The sequence below is a fragment of the Phoenix dactylifera genome, chromosome 2 (genome assembly GCF_051530095.1).
Source record: "Phoenix dactylifera cultivar Ajwa chromosome 2, Ajwa_hap1_PhDact_Kaust_v1.1, whole genome shotgun sequence".
Classification (NCBI taxonomy): domain Eukaryota; kingdom Viridiplantae; phylum Streptophyta; class Magnoliopsida; order Arecales; family Arecaceae; genus Phoenix; species Phoenix dactylifera.
Genome location: NC_143191.1, coordinates 52,240,769 through 52,255,593, shown reverse-complemented (window position 1 = coordinate 52,255,593; position 14,825 = coordinate 52,240,769). Strand labels below are relative to the sequence as shown.

At 53.3% G+C, this 14,825-nt stretch overlaps 1 protein-coding gene across 23 annotated transcripts in view; it reads right to left on the bottom strand.

Annotated features, from left to right (window-relative positions):
* The window catches only part of PMS1 (DNA mismatch repair protein), a 65,718-nt gene extending 51,126 nt beyond the window's left edge, over nucleotides 1-14,592 (bottom strand). For 4 of the 23 annotated variants that reach the window (XM_088716933.2, XM_088716927.2, XM_088716930.2 and 1 more), the window contains exons 1-2: nucleotides 14,334-14,587; nucleotides 13,935-14,183 (exon numbers count right to left, since the gene is read on the bottom strand). In XM_088716933.2, the coding sequence (XP_088573059.2) occupies nucleotides 13,935-14,162 (228 nt within the window). In that variant the 5' untranslated portion in view covers nucleotides 14,163-14,183; nucleotides 14,334-14,587. Of the gene's footprint in view, nucleotides 1-13,934 lie in introns of all 23 variants that reach the window. The other 19 variants (XM_088716923.2, XM_088716925.2, XM_088716924.2 and 16 more) reach the window with 10 other exon arrangements.
* Nucleotides 14,593-14,825: the final 233 nt, after the last annotated feature.

Here is a 14,825-nt window from a genome sequence, read left to right as displayed (position 1 = left end):
GTACCTGGCCGCCGAGGCGAGGTACCAGGCCTCCGAGGCCGAACGTCAGGTGCTCCAAGAAAGAATTGGAGCATCCGACGAAAGAATTCGAGCTCTGACCGCCGAGCTCGATGAAGAGAAGGGCGCGCACACACTAGCAAGGTCCGAAGTGCGCACCGCCGAGGCTCGTTTGGCCGCAGCCGAGCTGGCGTTGGCCTCCCGCGAGCAGGAGGTGGGGAATGCCCGCCTCCGACACTTAGAGCTCGAGCGGGAAATAAAAACCCTTGAGCGGAAGGCCGCATACCACGAGGCTCGGGAGCTCGAGGCTCGGGAGCAAGCCCAGAACGCGGTGAGGCTCTTCCGCGAGTCGGAGGAGTTTCACGACCTCCTAGCAGAGGAGGGCGTGAATGGGCTGATCCAGGGCTTCCGGGATTTCCGCAACCAACTGCGGCGGCTCCTCCCGGATTTTGACGTAAACCTGCTTCAACCGGGAGCAGGGGTCGAGAGGCCGGAGGCGGAGGCAGAAACTCCGGGGGCCGACCAGGGAGGTCCGGCCGAGGCGACCGAAGCCGCCCCCGAAGCCGCCCCTGAGGCTACTCCCATTGCTGCCGAGGCTACTGAAGCCCCAACTGCTGAGCCTACCGCTCCCGATACTGCCGAAGCCGAAGTGGTCGAGCTCGAGCCTTGATGTAATTTTTGTTATTTTGTAAAGTCGGGATGGCCCCCCATACTTGTAAGGGCCGAACCCGAATTTTTGTACTCAGCCTACGGGCTTTTTGAAATGAATATACTTTTTTGGAAACTCGTCTGTTGTAGTCCAAGTTTATCTGCTCGGATCCATTTTAGGTTCCGAGGATATGGGCTCTAGGGCTTCAGCTTTACCCGCCACAGGGTTTGGTTTTAGGTTTGGCTAGCCGAGCTCCATGCTCGGTCCTTCGGCCAGTGGTATAGCGACGCTTATGCTTATACCAAGGGGATTTGGGCTCGGAGAATTTTTCCGAGCCTAGTCCAGAATTCGACCAAGCCCTGGGGCGGTCGCTAGGACTTGGATTTTTTAGCATAGTGAACTTTGAATCCGAGCCTCGGGTTGCCGGGGCGGACCGGATTCTTTTCCAACGAATGGGTCGAATGCTCGTCAGCTCGTGACGGGGATTCAACAGACTAGGTTTATACCAAGTTTGTTGGTATCGTGAGTGTTTTCACGCCGAGACGACTAAAACATTCTGCTCGGAGTCCACTCTTTGAGGACGTCGGCAGAGAAATCCAAAACAGATAAGATAATGTAGAAACATTAAGTAAATGGGTACCTTGTACCGTGTGCGTCCTTGCGCCGAGGCGACTGAAGACGCTTCCTCTGCTCAGGGTCCGCTCTTTAAGGGCGTCGGCAGAGATCCAAGAATAGATAAGATAATGTAAAAACATTAAATAAATGGGTACCTTGTACCGTGTGCGTCCTTGCGCCGAGGCGACTGAAGACGCTTCCTCTGCTCGGGGTCCGCTCTTTAAGGACGTCGGCAGAGATCCAAGAATAGATAAGATAATGTAAAAACATTAAATAAATGGGTACCTTGTACCGTGTGCGTCCTTGCGCCGAGGCGACTGAAGACGCTTCCTCTGCTCGGGGTCCGCTCTTTGAGGACGTCGGCAGAGAAATCCGGTGATGGAGAACGAGCCGAGCTTGTTGGTTGAAGCCGGTGGAGAACGAGCCGAGCTCGTCTTGGTCAGTGAAGACCGCATCCCAACGTATCGGGGCATTCCGAAGAATCGGGGCATCCCGACGTCTCGAGGCATCCCGGCCGAGGTCGGGGTAGGAGAACGAGCCGAGCTCGTTGGCCGATGGAGCACGAGCCGAGCTCGTCGGTGGAAGTCGATGGAGGACGAGCCGAGCTCGTCGGTCACTTAAGACCGTATCTCGACGTCTCGAGCCATCCCGACGGATCGGGGCATCCCGACGTCTCGGGGCATCCTGACTGTGGTCAGGGTAGGAGAACGAGCCGAGCTCGTTGGCCGATGGAGCACGAGCCGAGCTCGTCGGTGGAAGTCGATGGAGAACGAGCCGAGCTCGTCTGGTCAGAGAGGACCGCAACTCATATCTCGACGTCTCGAGCATCCCTATAGCCGGGGCATCCCGACGTCTCGGGGCATCCCGACGGATCAGGGCATCCCGACGTCTCGGGGCATCCTGACCGTGGTCAGGGTAGGAGAACGAGCCGAGCTCGTCGGTGGAAGTCGATGGAGCACGAGCCGAGCTCGTCAGTGGAAGTCGATGGAGGACGAGCCGAGCTCGTCGGTCACTTAAGACCGTATCTCGACGTCTCGAGCCATCCCGACGGATCGGGGCATCCCGTTGTGGCAGGGCATCCCAATATATTGGGGCATCCTGACGTCTCAGGGCATCCCGACGGATCGGGGCATCCCGACGTCTCGGGGCATCCTGACCGTGGTCAGGGTAGGAGAACGAGCCGAGCTCATTGGCCGATGGAGCACGAGCCGAGCTCGTCGGTGGAAGTCGATGGAGGACGAGCCGAGCTCGTCGGTCACTTAAGACCGTATCTCGACGTCTCGAGCCATCCCGACGGATCGGGGCATCCCGTTGTGACAGGGCATCCTGACCGTGGTCAGGGTAGGAGAACGAGCCGAGCTCGTTGGCCGATGGAGAGCGTATCACGAACTCACGAACATCTTCAGGGAATCCTCGTAAGTCCCCCATCATCCCGAGACATCGGGGCATCCCAACCGTGGTCAGGGGAGGAGAAATAAACCTGGGATCATGAGATAACCAGGAAAATCGGTGAGCTTGGAATGAGTATGCAGACCATAAGTTTATTATGAAATGAAATTCATAGAATGAGATTCAATAGTTGAATAATGGAGGACCCCTTGGGGTTCTACTGGTGGTACACGCGGAGATTTTCAGAGCTCCAGCTCCGCGGAATGGGAGTCCTATCTAGAGACTCCAATTTATAGGTTCCGGGTCGGCGGATGCGCGTGACTCGGTATGGTCCTTCCCAGTTCGGGGCCAGCTTCCCTTGCTCAGTTGGTCGGGAGGCTTCAGCTCTTCTGAGGACAAGGTCCCGTGGTCTGAAAGATTTGACTTTGACCCTGGCGTTGTAGTATTGAGCTGTCCTTTGCTGGTACCTCGCCATACGAACTCGGGCGGCCTCCCTTGTTTCCTCGACTAGGTCAAGGTTGCTTCTGAGCTGCAAAGAGTTGGAGCTGGCGTCGTGATGCTCGACTCTCGGAGAAGGAATCCCAATCTCCAGTGGGATGACAGCCTCCGTCCCGTATGTCAGGTTGAAGGGAGTCTCGCCGGTGGGGACGCGGAACGTGGTCCGGTAAGCCCACAGGACATTGTATAGGTCTTCGACCCATTGTCCTTTGGATTTGTCGAGCCTGGCTTTGAGACCCTGCAAAATAGTACGGTTTGTTACCTCGGTTTCTCCGTTTGTCTGAGGGTGCGCAACCGAGGTGAAGCGGTGGTCAATGCCAAGCTCGGAGCAGAATTTTCTGAAGTGAATGTTGTCAAACTGGCGACCGTTGTCAGAGATGAGGATGCGGGGAAGCCCGAATCTGCAGATTATGGACTTCCAAACAAAATTCCGCATCTTCTGCTCGGTAATCCGGGCAAGGGGCTCGGCTTCCACCCATTTTGTGAAATAGTCGATGGAGACGACCAGGAACTTCCTTTGCCCAGTGGCCAGTGGAAATGGCCTTAGGATGTCAATTCCCCACTGGGCAAAAGGCCAAGGGGAGCTGATTGAAGTTAAGGGAGCCGAGGGCCGGCGTTGGACATTGGCGTTCCTCTGGCACCGGTCACATCTTTGGACAAAGTCCATAGCATCCTTCTGGAGTGTCGGCCAATAATATCCTTGGCGCAGAATTTTATGGGCCAATGCTCGCCCTCCTAGATGATTTCCACAAATCCCTTCATGGACCTCGCGCATGGCATAATCAGCCTCCGTTGGGCGAAGGCATCTGAGGAGGGGAGATGTGAAAGATCTCCGATAGAGCTTTCCCTCGTATAGTATGTACCGGGTGGCGGAGCGCTTTATTCGGCGAGCTTCTTGTTCATCAGTGGGAAGGACTTCATCTTGCAGATAGCTGATGAGTGCGTCCATCCAGCTCGGCTCGAACTCAGTGCAGAGGGTCTGCTCTGGCTCGTCTGTACTGGGCTTTTGGAGGTACTCCAGTACTGCCTCCTTGGGAAGCTCGCTCATGCGAGAGGACGCCAGCTTTGATAGCTGGTCGGCCCTGAGATTCTCCGACCTGATAACATGTTGAATGTGAAAAGAGTCCAGGGTCGAGGCGAGATCCCGTACCTTCTGAAGATACTTCTGCATGGTCGGGTCTCTGGCTTCAAAGTCGCCCATAATTTGGTTGACGACGAGCTGAGAATCACTGAAGGCCTTCAAGTCCTTTACTCCTAACTCTTTGGCTAGCTTGAGCCCGGCGACAAGCGCTTCGTACTCCGCCATATTATTGGAAGCAGGAAACTCGAGGCGCAAGGCTTGCTCAGCGACCACCCCCTCCGGGCTGGTGAGGATAAGTCCCGCTCCGCTACCCCCCGAGTTTGAAGAGCCATCGACATGCAGAGTCCATGTCAAACTCGGGGTCGGAACCGTTGGTGGCTCAGGTTCGGGCTCGGCCTCGTCCGGTATGGTGCACTCGACTATAAAGTCTGTGAGCACTTGTGCTTTGATCGCCGGTCTGGGTCGGTACTCGAGGTCGAATTCCCCGAGCTCGACGGCCCATTTAGTGATCCGGCCCGCACGGTCTGATCTTTGCAGGATTTGCTTGACCGGCTGGTCGGTCAGTACAGCCACTGTATGAGCTTGGAAGTAGGGTCGGAGCCTCCGAGCTGAGATGACCAGAGCATAGACAGTCTTCTCCAGCTTGGAGTATCGGGTCTCGGCGTCCCTCAAGACCCGGCTGGTGTAATATACTGGTTTTTGAAGTTTATCCTCCTCTCGGACCAGGACCGAGCTTACTGCTACAGGGGAGACGGCTAGATATAGATAAAGCAGCTCTCCCTGTTGAGGCTTTGTGAGCAGGGGAGGGAAAGCCAGTAGATGCTTGAGCTCCTCAAAAGATTGCTGGTACTCGTCCGACCACAAAAAATTCTTCGGCTTCTTGAGGGCTGTAAAGAATGGAAGGCAGCGCTCGGCCGAGCGGGAGATGAATCTCCCAAGGGCTGCCACTCGGCCTGTGAGCCGTTGTACCTCCTTGACCGTCCTGGGAGGCGTCATCTCTTGAAGGGCTCGGATCTTTTCGGGGTTGGCCTCGATTCCCCGTTGTGTAATAATGAAGCCGAGGAATTTGCCGGAGGTGACTTCGAATGCACATTTGGCTGGATTGAGCTTCATCTGGTACTTTCGGAGTGTGGAGAAGGCTTCATTGAGGTCGGCTATATGGTCTTGTGCCACCTTGCTTTTCACCAGCATATCATCAACATAGACCTCCATGTTCCGGCCTATCTGGTCTTTGAAGATCCGGCTGACCAGCCTTTGATAAGTTGCCCCGGCATTTTTTAAACCGAACGGCATCACTTTGTAGCAGTAAGTTCCCCCATCGGTGATGAAGGCTGTCTTTTCCTCATCTTCTGGCGCCATGCGGATCTGGTTATATCCGGAAAAGGCGTCCATAAATGCCATCAGCTCGTGACCTGAGGTGGAGTCCACGAGCTGGTCGATGCTGGGGAGTGGGAAGCTGTCCTTTGGGCAGGCTTTGTTCAGGTCGGTGTAGTCCACGCACATGCGCCACTTTCCGCTGGCTTTCTTGACGAGGACCACGTTGGCGAGCCATTCCGGGTAGGATATCTCCCGGATGAAGCCAGCTTCAAGGAGCTTGCCGACCTCCTCGGCTGCTGCTCGTTGTCGTTCAGGGGCAGCGCCTCGTTTCTTTTGTCGCACGGGCTTGCTGGTTGGCTTCACTTGGAGCCGGTGGACCATGATCTCCGGGTCTATCCCCGGCATGTCTGCAGGCGACCATGCGAAGACATCCATGTTGTCTTGTAGAAAATTGACGAGGCGACCCCTCTCATGCTCGTTGAGGCCAGAGCCGATCTGCACGGTTAGCCCGGGAGAGTTCTCTCGTAAAGGAACTTGAATTAATAACTCACCAGGCTCTACCCGCTCTTTCTGAGGGTTGACCCGTGCCTCCAGAATCTTAGTCGATGGCTGGTCGGTCGCTGGGACAGGCACCTCGGCTGGTCGCTTTGCCTCGTTGGTCGCCAGGTAGCATCGCCTTGCCACCATTTGATCTCCTCGAACTTCGCCGACTCCCTGGCCGGTGGGGAACCGCATGAGCAAGTGGTGAGTTGAGACCACTGCTCGGAGGGCGTTGAGGCCTGGCCTTCCGAGGATGGCATTGTAGACTGAGGGAAGGCGTATCACGAGGAAGCTCATCCCCACGGTACTTTCACGGGGGGCGAGCCCAGCTGTGACCAGAAGGTCAATCTCGCCCTCTACTGGGACTGAATCCCCAGTAAATCCAACTAACGGAGCATTCATCCTCCGTAGTTGTTCTTTGGTCATCCCCATTTTACAATAGGCACCATAATACAAAACATTCGCCGAGCTTCCATTATCGACCAAGATGCGCTTTACATCAAATTTGTTTATGATCATGGAGATGACCATGGCATCATCATGGGGAGTTTCGACTCCCTCTAGATCATCATCTGAAAAGGAGATGGCTTCAGAGGCGCGCAGGCGCTTCGAGGAGATTCCTTCCCCTGAAGTTTCTCCAACCGAGGCCCCGCCTTGGATGGTGTTGATGACGCCGGCGATGGGCCTGTTGGCATTTGAACCTTCAGGCCGTGTGGCTCCTTCGGCTGGCTTCTTCTCTTCACGCCGGCCTTGCACAAACCGATCGAGCACCCCTCGGCGGATGAGTGCTTCGATCTCGTTTCGGAGCTGATAACAATCCTCAGTATCATGGCCGTGATCCCGGTGGAAACGGCAATACTTCCGGGAATCACGCCGGATTCTGGTATCTTGTTTCGAAGGTGGGAGCTGGATGCGATCCCGACCCTCGATCTCCATGAGAATTTCAGCCCGAGGAGCATTGAGGGGAGTGTATTTTTCATACCTCTCCTCGGGTGCATGGGCTCGCAGTTGGAACTTCGGGCGGAGTGATGACCTCTGCTGTGGCGGTCCCCTCAACCGGGGTGGACTCTTCGGGCGGGGCGGATTCTTAGCTCGTCGCGGAGACGGGCTTCTGGGCTGGCCGCGCTCCTCGCGGCGTCTCTTCCTGGGGTTCTGCTCGGTCCCGCCCCGCCTAACGGCCACGGCTTCCTCAGCCTTGGCGTACTTCCGCGCCCGGGCGAGCATTTCGGGGAGGTCCGCAGGGAAATTCTTCTCGATCGAGAAGAGGAACTTGTAGGACCGGGCTCCAGTCTTCAGTGCTGACATTGCGATTGACTGGTCAAGCTCCCGGACCTCCCATGTTGCGGCGGTGAACCGGTCCAAATACTCCTTGAAGGATTCTCCCTCCTTTTGTTTGATATCAAGGAGGGAGTCGGATGTCCGCCGCTGGGGCTGGCTGGCGGCAAAATTGCCAGCAAACTGTCTGCCGAGCTGCTCAAAGGAGGAGACAGTATTCGGCTTCAGCCCGGTAAACCACAGTCGGGCTAGTCCTCGGAGTGTCGCCGGAAAAGCCTTGCACATCATGGCCTCCGAGGCTCCTTGTAGGGCCATTAAGACCCGGTAGCTTTCCAGGTGGTCAAGGGGATCAGCCTTGCCGTTGTAAGGCTCCACCTGGGGCATCTTGAACCGTAGCGGAACCGGTTCATCTTCGATCTCCGGAGAGAAGGGTGACTTCGTAGTGAACTTGAAGTCGCCGTCACGTCCTGATTTTCTCCCGTGGAGTGCCTGGATTTGGCGCTCCAGCTTCTCGACCTTCTTGTCGAGTTCGTCATTCTGGAGGATCGCTGTAGCGGTTCGTTCGGGTGCAGGTTGCCCCGGAACCGACTCAGCTTCTGAAGGTTGTGGCCAGCCTCCGTGGCCTCTGACTGGGTGCTCTCTCCAGAGGGAGGCCTGGACTTGAGAGTCCTGACCTCGAAGGGGAAGTCCGCTTGTAGGAGGCTCCGGTTGAACTGGAGCCGGAGGAGGTGATGCCGTTGGGATGCCCCTGGGTTGCAGGCTTTGGACAGCGGTGGCCAAGGCCTGCACCTGTCGCACCAGGGCATCAAACTGCTCCGGCCGAACTTGAGGTGCTGACTCGGCCGGAGGTGGTGAGTTTTGGACAGAATGTTCAGGACTGGGTGGAGGACGTCGAGAGGCGTTGGAAGCCCCTTTGCTTCTTAGCTTCATGGCAGCGACTCGGACCCTTCCTCTAGCGCCAACTGTTGCTGGAAATTGGACCCGGGGGCCGCCACGGAGCCAGGGGAGGAGGAGCTCCGCCGCAGGGAGGGCGGACGGCGGTGCGCCGGCCGGCTGCGTCCTCCTGGAGGGTGAGCGAGGGAGAGTGCGTCCTGTCCTGTCCTGCAAAAAAGCCGGTGGCCGGGCTCCCCGGCGCCGGCCCTCCGATGCTTAAGTCAGAGGGGGCAAATATGTGGAGAGAGCAAGGAAGAGATATGTGGAGAAGATGAAGAGAATATTGTGCTCAATTGTGTCTGTGCCGTTTACTTATGTTCCGGTCCCCCCTTCTTTCCTCCCAGGCTCCCTTTTATAGAAGGATTTTATGTTGCCCGGGAGGTGACAGGGGGTTTGTTCTCTTTTGTAATAATTGGGCACGATTTGGCCCATTAATGGCGTAGTGGAAAATAAGGCCGAATCAGACCGAAACCAGGGAGTTGTCACGGTCGATCGGACCTGTTGGAGTGGTTGAACCGCCGGCCGTGGTAGGCCTGGGGTCCATGAATGGTAAGTGCATTTATTACCGAGTGAACCGGCGGTCAGGGAGAGCCATACGCTTTGATGGTTCAGTGATCCGGAGATCGTCTTGAGCCGTGTTCATTAAATGACTGAGTGCATCGGAGACTTGAGGGGGTCTCATGCATTAATGGCAGGTCGTGCCAAATACCTGCGGAGATCTTATGCCTTGATAGCTTGGAGATAGCGGCAGGTTGTAGTGGAGTTGTCAGGTCCCTCAAGGGGTTAGGCAGGAGTTGAACATTTGGTCAAGGCAATCGGCTCGGCAGGGGTGCCAAGCCGAGCTGGTCGCCCAATGGGGCGCCCTGTGGCGGGGTTGCTTCTAATGCTTCTGGTCAGCGTCTTCTAATCGAGCGCTTTTCTGGTCGGCGTCCTCTAGTCGGCTCTTGGGCCGAGCATCTTTTCGGATCGGCGCTCTCTAGCCGAGCACCCCTCTGGTTGGTGCTCTCTGGTCGGGCGCCTTCCTGGTCGGCGCTTTCCTGGTCGGCGCCTTCCTGGTCGGCGCTTTTTGGCCGAGCATCTTTTTGGTCGGCGCTCTTTGGCCGAGCGCCTTTCCGGTCGGCGCTTTCTGGCCGAGCGCCTCCGTGGCGGTATGACTTGGGGTTTTTCCCCCAACAGTTTCCATATTGGAGAATAGTGCACAAAGTAATTGCAGGCACAGGAATGAGAAGACTACAACAAAAAAATTCCTACTATTTGGAAAAGAACTAGACTAGGAAGACCAAGATTCCTAAATACATTTTGACCTAACATGACATTCAACTAATTTAAAACTCCACTTCGCTCTTCTTAAATTGTGACTTATAAATAGCTATGGTCTTGGTTTCCTTTTTTGTTCCAAGAAAGGATTGATGGGTCGCTGACAGGGCATGTCACCCAGCAGTTGAAATAAAATAAAAGAAGTTAAAGCCTTTTCTAGTTAAAAAAATGAAAAAACGAAGAACCTAATAAGTGTTTTGTTGACACAGTTCAGTATCAGTACTCTAATGAGACCCCCAGCCCGCCGAGCCAAATCCATGATGGCTCAACCGAGGCCAACCTCGGTCAAGGCCAAGGATCGGGCCAACTCCACTGCATGGAGGCTTGCCCGGGCCCCGACCAACCAAGTCAGAAGAAAGCGCTCGGGCTAAGCCTATCCACATCAGACCACAACAGGCTAAGCCTGACCGCATTAGCATGCGCCCAGCTAAATCCAATCAAAGGCGCCACGCACCAGCAAGCACAAAGGACCCATGCGTGCCTAAGTGGCACGCCACTTAGCTCTCGACCAGCCCATGCCTAGCAGAAGACCAAGTCAATAACAAGCCAAGCCAGGTGGCAATCATCCAAAGGCCACAAGCGTGGGAGCATAAAGGGAAAAGCCCCTCATTCCAGAAATGCAGACATAGCAATCCGTGGAGGAGTCCCAGGACTCTTCCATGGCCATCCGATCCGAGAAAGCAAGGGCCCAGATTCAACGAGCCAAAGATCAGCACCTCATGTGCGTGCGCCAAGTCACCAATCCGCACACATGAGGAAATACAAACAAGGAAGGATCAGCAAGGCGCCAACCAAAGGCAAGCGCAAAATAAGAAAGGAGCGGCCAAAAGATGGCAAGTGTAACCGATGGAGAATCCCCCATGCACGTGACAAGTCAACAATCCATGGCCAAAGAGGACATTAGCCAAACACTTGTCAAAGGATGAACGGATCACTCGCTTCGGCCAACCAAGTGCGCGCCCAAAGGATCCAGCCTTCCACCTTTGCAACTTCAGCATGTGACCTGCATGGGAGTTTGAATTTAAATTCTCCATGCGGCCGATTAGGAAGTCTTTTGAATTTCAAATTATCCCGCCAATAAGCCATATGTGGCACATGAGTCTTAGGCCTCTTGTGAGGAAAATCTTGGATCAATTGTCATTTAGCTGTTTTGAGTTGTAAGTTCCTTAGGGAGTCGGCCGCAAGGCTTGGGCTAGAGTAGGATAAATCAATCCTCTCTAGACTGAATTAGGCTAGTATGGACCCTTTTCGTCCTTACTAGAGTTCTTGTTACCTTCGTTGTTTTTTAGAATTCAAAGCCACATACTTTTCTTCCATCCAAGTTCTTTGTATGGTGTGTGTTTCTGCCGAGCACTAGAATAGGATTCTAGGCGAATAGGCGAGAGTTCCAAGCAGCAAGAGATAGTTGTGTTACCCGCCCAAAGTCGGTCCCACGACCACCATCCCATCTCCCTCGGCAGATCCTTGGCGTAGGGTTTGGGATCGCAACGCCCTTGGCACGGAGTTTGGGATCGCAACGCCTCGCAAGCCAACATTGGTGCTTTCATTGAGATGGGATGGTGGTCGTGGGACTGTCTTTGGGCGGGTAACGCGACTACTCTTGCTACATGGAACTCTCGCCTATTCGTCTAGAATCCTATTCTAGCGCTCAGCAGAAACACACACCATGCAATAAACTCGGATGGAAGAAAAGGATGTGGCTTCGAATTCCAAAAAACAACAAAGGTAACAAGAACTCTAGTAAGGACGGAAAGGGTCCATACTAGCCTAATACAATCTAGAGAGAATTGATTTATCCTACTCTAGCCCAAGCCTTGTGGCCGACTCCCTAAGGGACTTACAACTCAAAAGAGCTAAATGACAACTGATCAAAGATTTTTCTCACAAGAGGCCTAAGACTCCCTTATATAGACCTAAGACTCATGTGCCACATATGGCTTATTGGCAGAATAATTTAAAATTCAAAAGACTTCCTAATCGGTCGCATGGAGAATTTAAATTCAAATTTCTCCCATGCAGGTCACATGCTGAAATTGCAAAGGTGGAAGGCTGGATCCTTTGGGCGCGCGCTTGGTTGGCCAAAGCGAGTGATCTATTCATTCTTTGACAAGTGTCCGGCTGATGTCCTCTTTGGCCATGGATTACTGACTTGTCACGCACATGGGGGATTCTCCACCGGTTGCACTTGCTATCTTTTGGCCGCATGAAGATCTCCTTTCTTATTTTGCACTTGTCTTTGGTTGGCGCCTTGCAGGTCCTACCTTGTTTGTATTTTCTCATGTGTGCGGATTGGTGACTTGGCACGCGCACATGAGGTGCTGATCTTTGGCCCATTAAATCTGGGCCCTTGCTCTCAGAGATCGAATGGCCATGGAAAAGTCCTAGGATTCTTCCACAGATTGCTAATGTTTGCATTTCCGGAATGGGGGGCTTTTCCCTTTATGCTCTCATGCTTGTGGCCTTTGGATGATTGCCATTTGGCTCGGCTTGTTGTTGACTTGGTCTTCTACTAGGCATGGGCTGGCCGAGAGTTAGGTGGCGTGCCACTTGGGCGCGCATGGGTCCTTTGTGCTTGCTAGTGCGTGGCCCCTTTGATTAGGTTTAGTTGGGCACGTGCTAATGCGGTCGGGCTTAACCTGTTGTGGTCTGATGCGGATAGGCTTAGCCCGAGTGCTTTCTTCTGACTTGGTTGGCCGAGGCCTGGGCAAGCCTCCATGTAGTGGAGTTGGCCCGATCCTTGGCCTTGGCCGAGGTTGGCCTCGGTTGAGCCATCATGGATTTGGCTCGGCGGGCTGGGGGTCTCATCATACTCGCCCAGCATGGCATATGCCCACTTGCACGAACTAGCATGGGCTAACACTTCAAATCATGGTTCAAAACAAGATATTGTTCCCGACTCTTTAATTTAGCACATAAAATAGATCCACAAATTGACAAGTCATGAAGTAAAATTTGTTAATTCAAGATTTGTTTAAGCCAGGGTCGGCGGAACTGTCCCAAATCGGGGGGTTCCGGCCTTTCCGAGCCGCCTCGGCGGCTGACCGGCAACGAAAACGAAATCCGTTGCTGGAGGAGCAGAAGGAGAAGGAAAAAGAGAAAAAAAGAGAGCGAGCGGGGGAGGAAGGAAGAGAGAGGGAGGTGGAGGCCGGCGAGCTACATGGAGGACGCTCCTCCGGGCTCCGCGGCTCCACGGCCGAAAAACAGGGCAGGTCTCCTATTCCGCGGAGATTTCCTCTGCCTCCTGCCCGGGTCACCAGCTTTTGACGGCCCTCCGCTGTCTCTCCGCCACCCCCCACCGGCCTCTCTCCCCCTTCTCTCTCTCCCGTCCTTTATTGTGCCGGTATAGGCCCGGCATGGTACGGGCCCAACACGGCACGACGTAGGCCCGTACCGACTCGTCCCGCTGGACAACCGATACAGTACCTGGTACCAGTTCCGCCAACATTGGTTTGAGCCTCCTTTTCTTAGATCTTAATCATTCTTGCAATCATCATTTTACTATGTAACTTGTCCATGATTTCAGCAAATTTGTGCACTAAACTACCCCCTTTGACTAGGGACCACGAATTCCACTAGTTGAAGAAAGTGCCTGCAAGTAATCTTCCAAAATAAAAACTTATGTAACTGGTATTGAAAGCAGTAAGGTTTTGCCGTTGCTGAGAAAGCGAAAGGGAAAAAAAACAACAGGACAGAAAAAAATTATGAATTTTCTCATTCTTTGCTGAAGAGAAAATTGTAGAAAAGGCAGTTAGCATATACCCCAAGTTCTTGTTATCCTGTGGCTGGTTATTATTTTGTTCCCTAATTGGTGCCTATTAGAAAAGCAGTGGGGAGGACCTTTACTTCTGCAGAGAAAACTTTGGCTCCTTACTTTTTTCTTAATCTTCTCTCCTTGGATTTTCTTTTTATTGCCAAACAATGGAATAAAGAAGACTTTCTTTGCTCCCACAAATTATATGGATTCACATCTATAGGTATTAAATCAAGGTTGACATCAAGAAATTTCTGGGCATCTCTCATAAAAATGCAGCTTACTTCTTCTTGGAAGTGTGAAAAATGAGACTTTGAAGGTGGTCAAAAATAGAAAGCAGCTTCATCTACTTCTCTTATTGGGTGCCCATGATTCTACTGATTACTCTATAGAATCTACATTGAGGTTGAAAGGATACCCATTCACCCTTAGGCAGCCTTTTTAACCTTGAGCTATCCCCAATTATAATCTCAACAAGATAGGAGAGGGGGGAAAATATATCAAATAGTAACCATTTGATGAACTAGAGAGTATAATTTACTGCTTATAACTCGTATAAAATTGCCAGATACCTGAAAATTACTGGGTGAGATGCCACAGCCATTATCTATAACTTTGAAATGCTCTTCACCATATTCCTTGAGACTTATCTCGATGCTGGTCGCACTGGCATCCAAACTGTTCTCCACCAACTCCTTGACCGCAGACGAAAGATCCAAAATCACTTGACCCGAACAAATCCTGTGAACCACCGCCTTATTGATGGCCTTAATAACCGGTGAACCACCTTCTCCTCCCATCTCACTTCACATGCTCACCTACTACTTCGGTAAAAGAAAAAAAAATCAAATCAATTTAGTTCACTACATCGAATCGAGAAAAGTACGACGAGAGGATGAGGATTAAAGAGCAGTTAACATGGAGATCTAAAACCAAACGCATAAACCCTAAAGGATTCAAAAAGATCAAACTTTTCCGGGTCGGAACGGAAGAGGAGGCCGCGACGCGGGTACGGACAGGATCGAGGTCTGGATGGGAGATCGTAGGAAGCGAAAGTGATTACGGAGAGGAAATTGGTAACGAGGCTCGGAGATTTTAGGGGCTCGGGTAAAACCCTAGGCTCTCGATCCCTTGTACTGATGGTTTGGCGCCAAAACAAGGCTTCCCTCCGCGGAAAGATACACCCCCCCTATTGCTCAGGACACCCCCCAAAAATTAAAAAAAAATTAAATACTCTCTACACCCCCCCATTTGCTAAGGACACCCCTAAAAAATTAAAAATTCCTAAATTACCCCCCACCCTCCCCACCCCCTCACCTAAATTGCTCTCTACACCCCCCAAACCTCCCCCCACCCCGCTCTTCCCCTCCAAAACACCTCGCCAACGCCCAAAACCCCCCGTTCCCCCTTCTCCCTCTCGTCGCCGGCATTCTCCCGATCTCCGACCACCTCGCCGGCTTCTC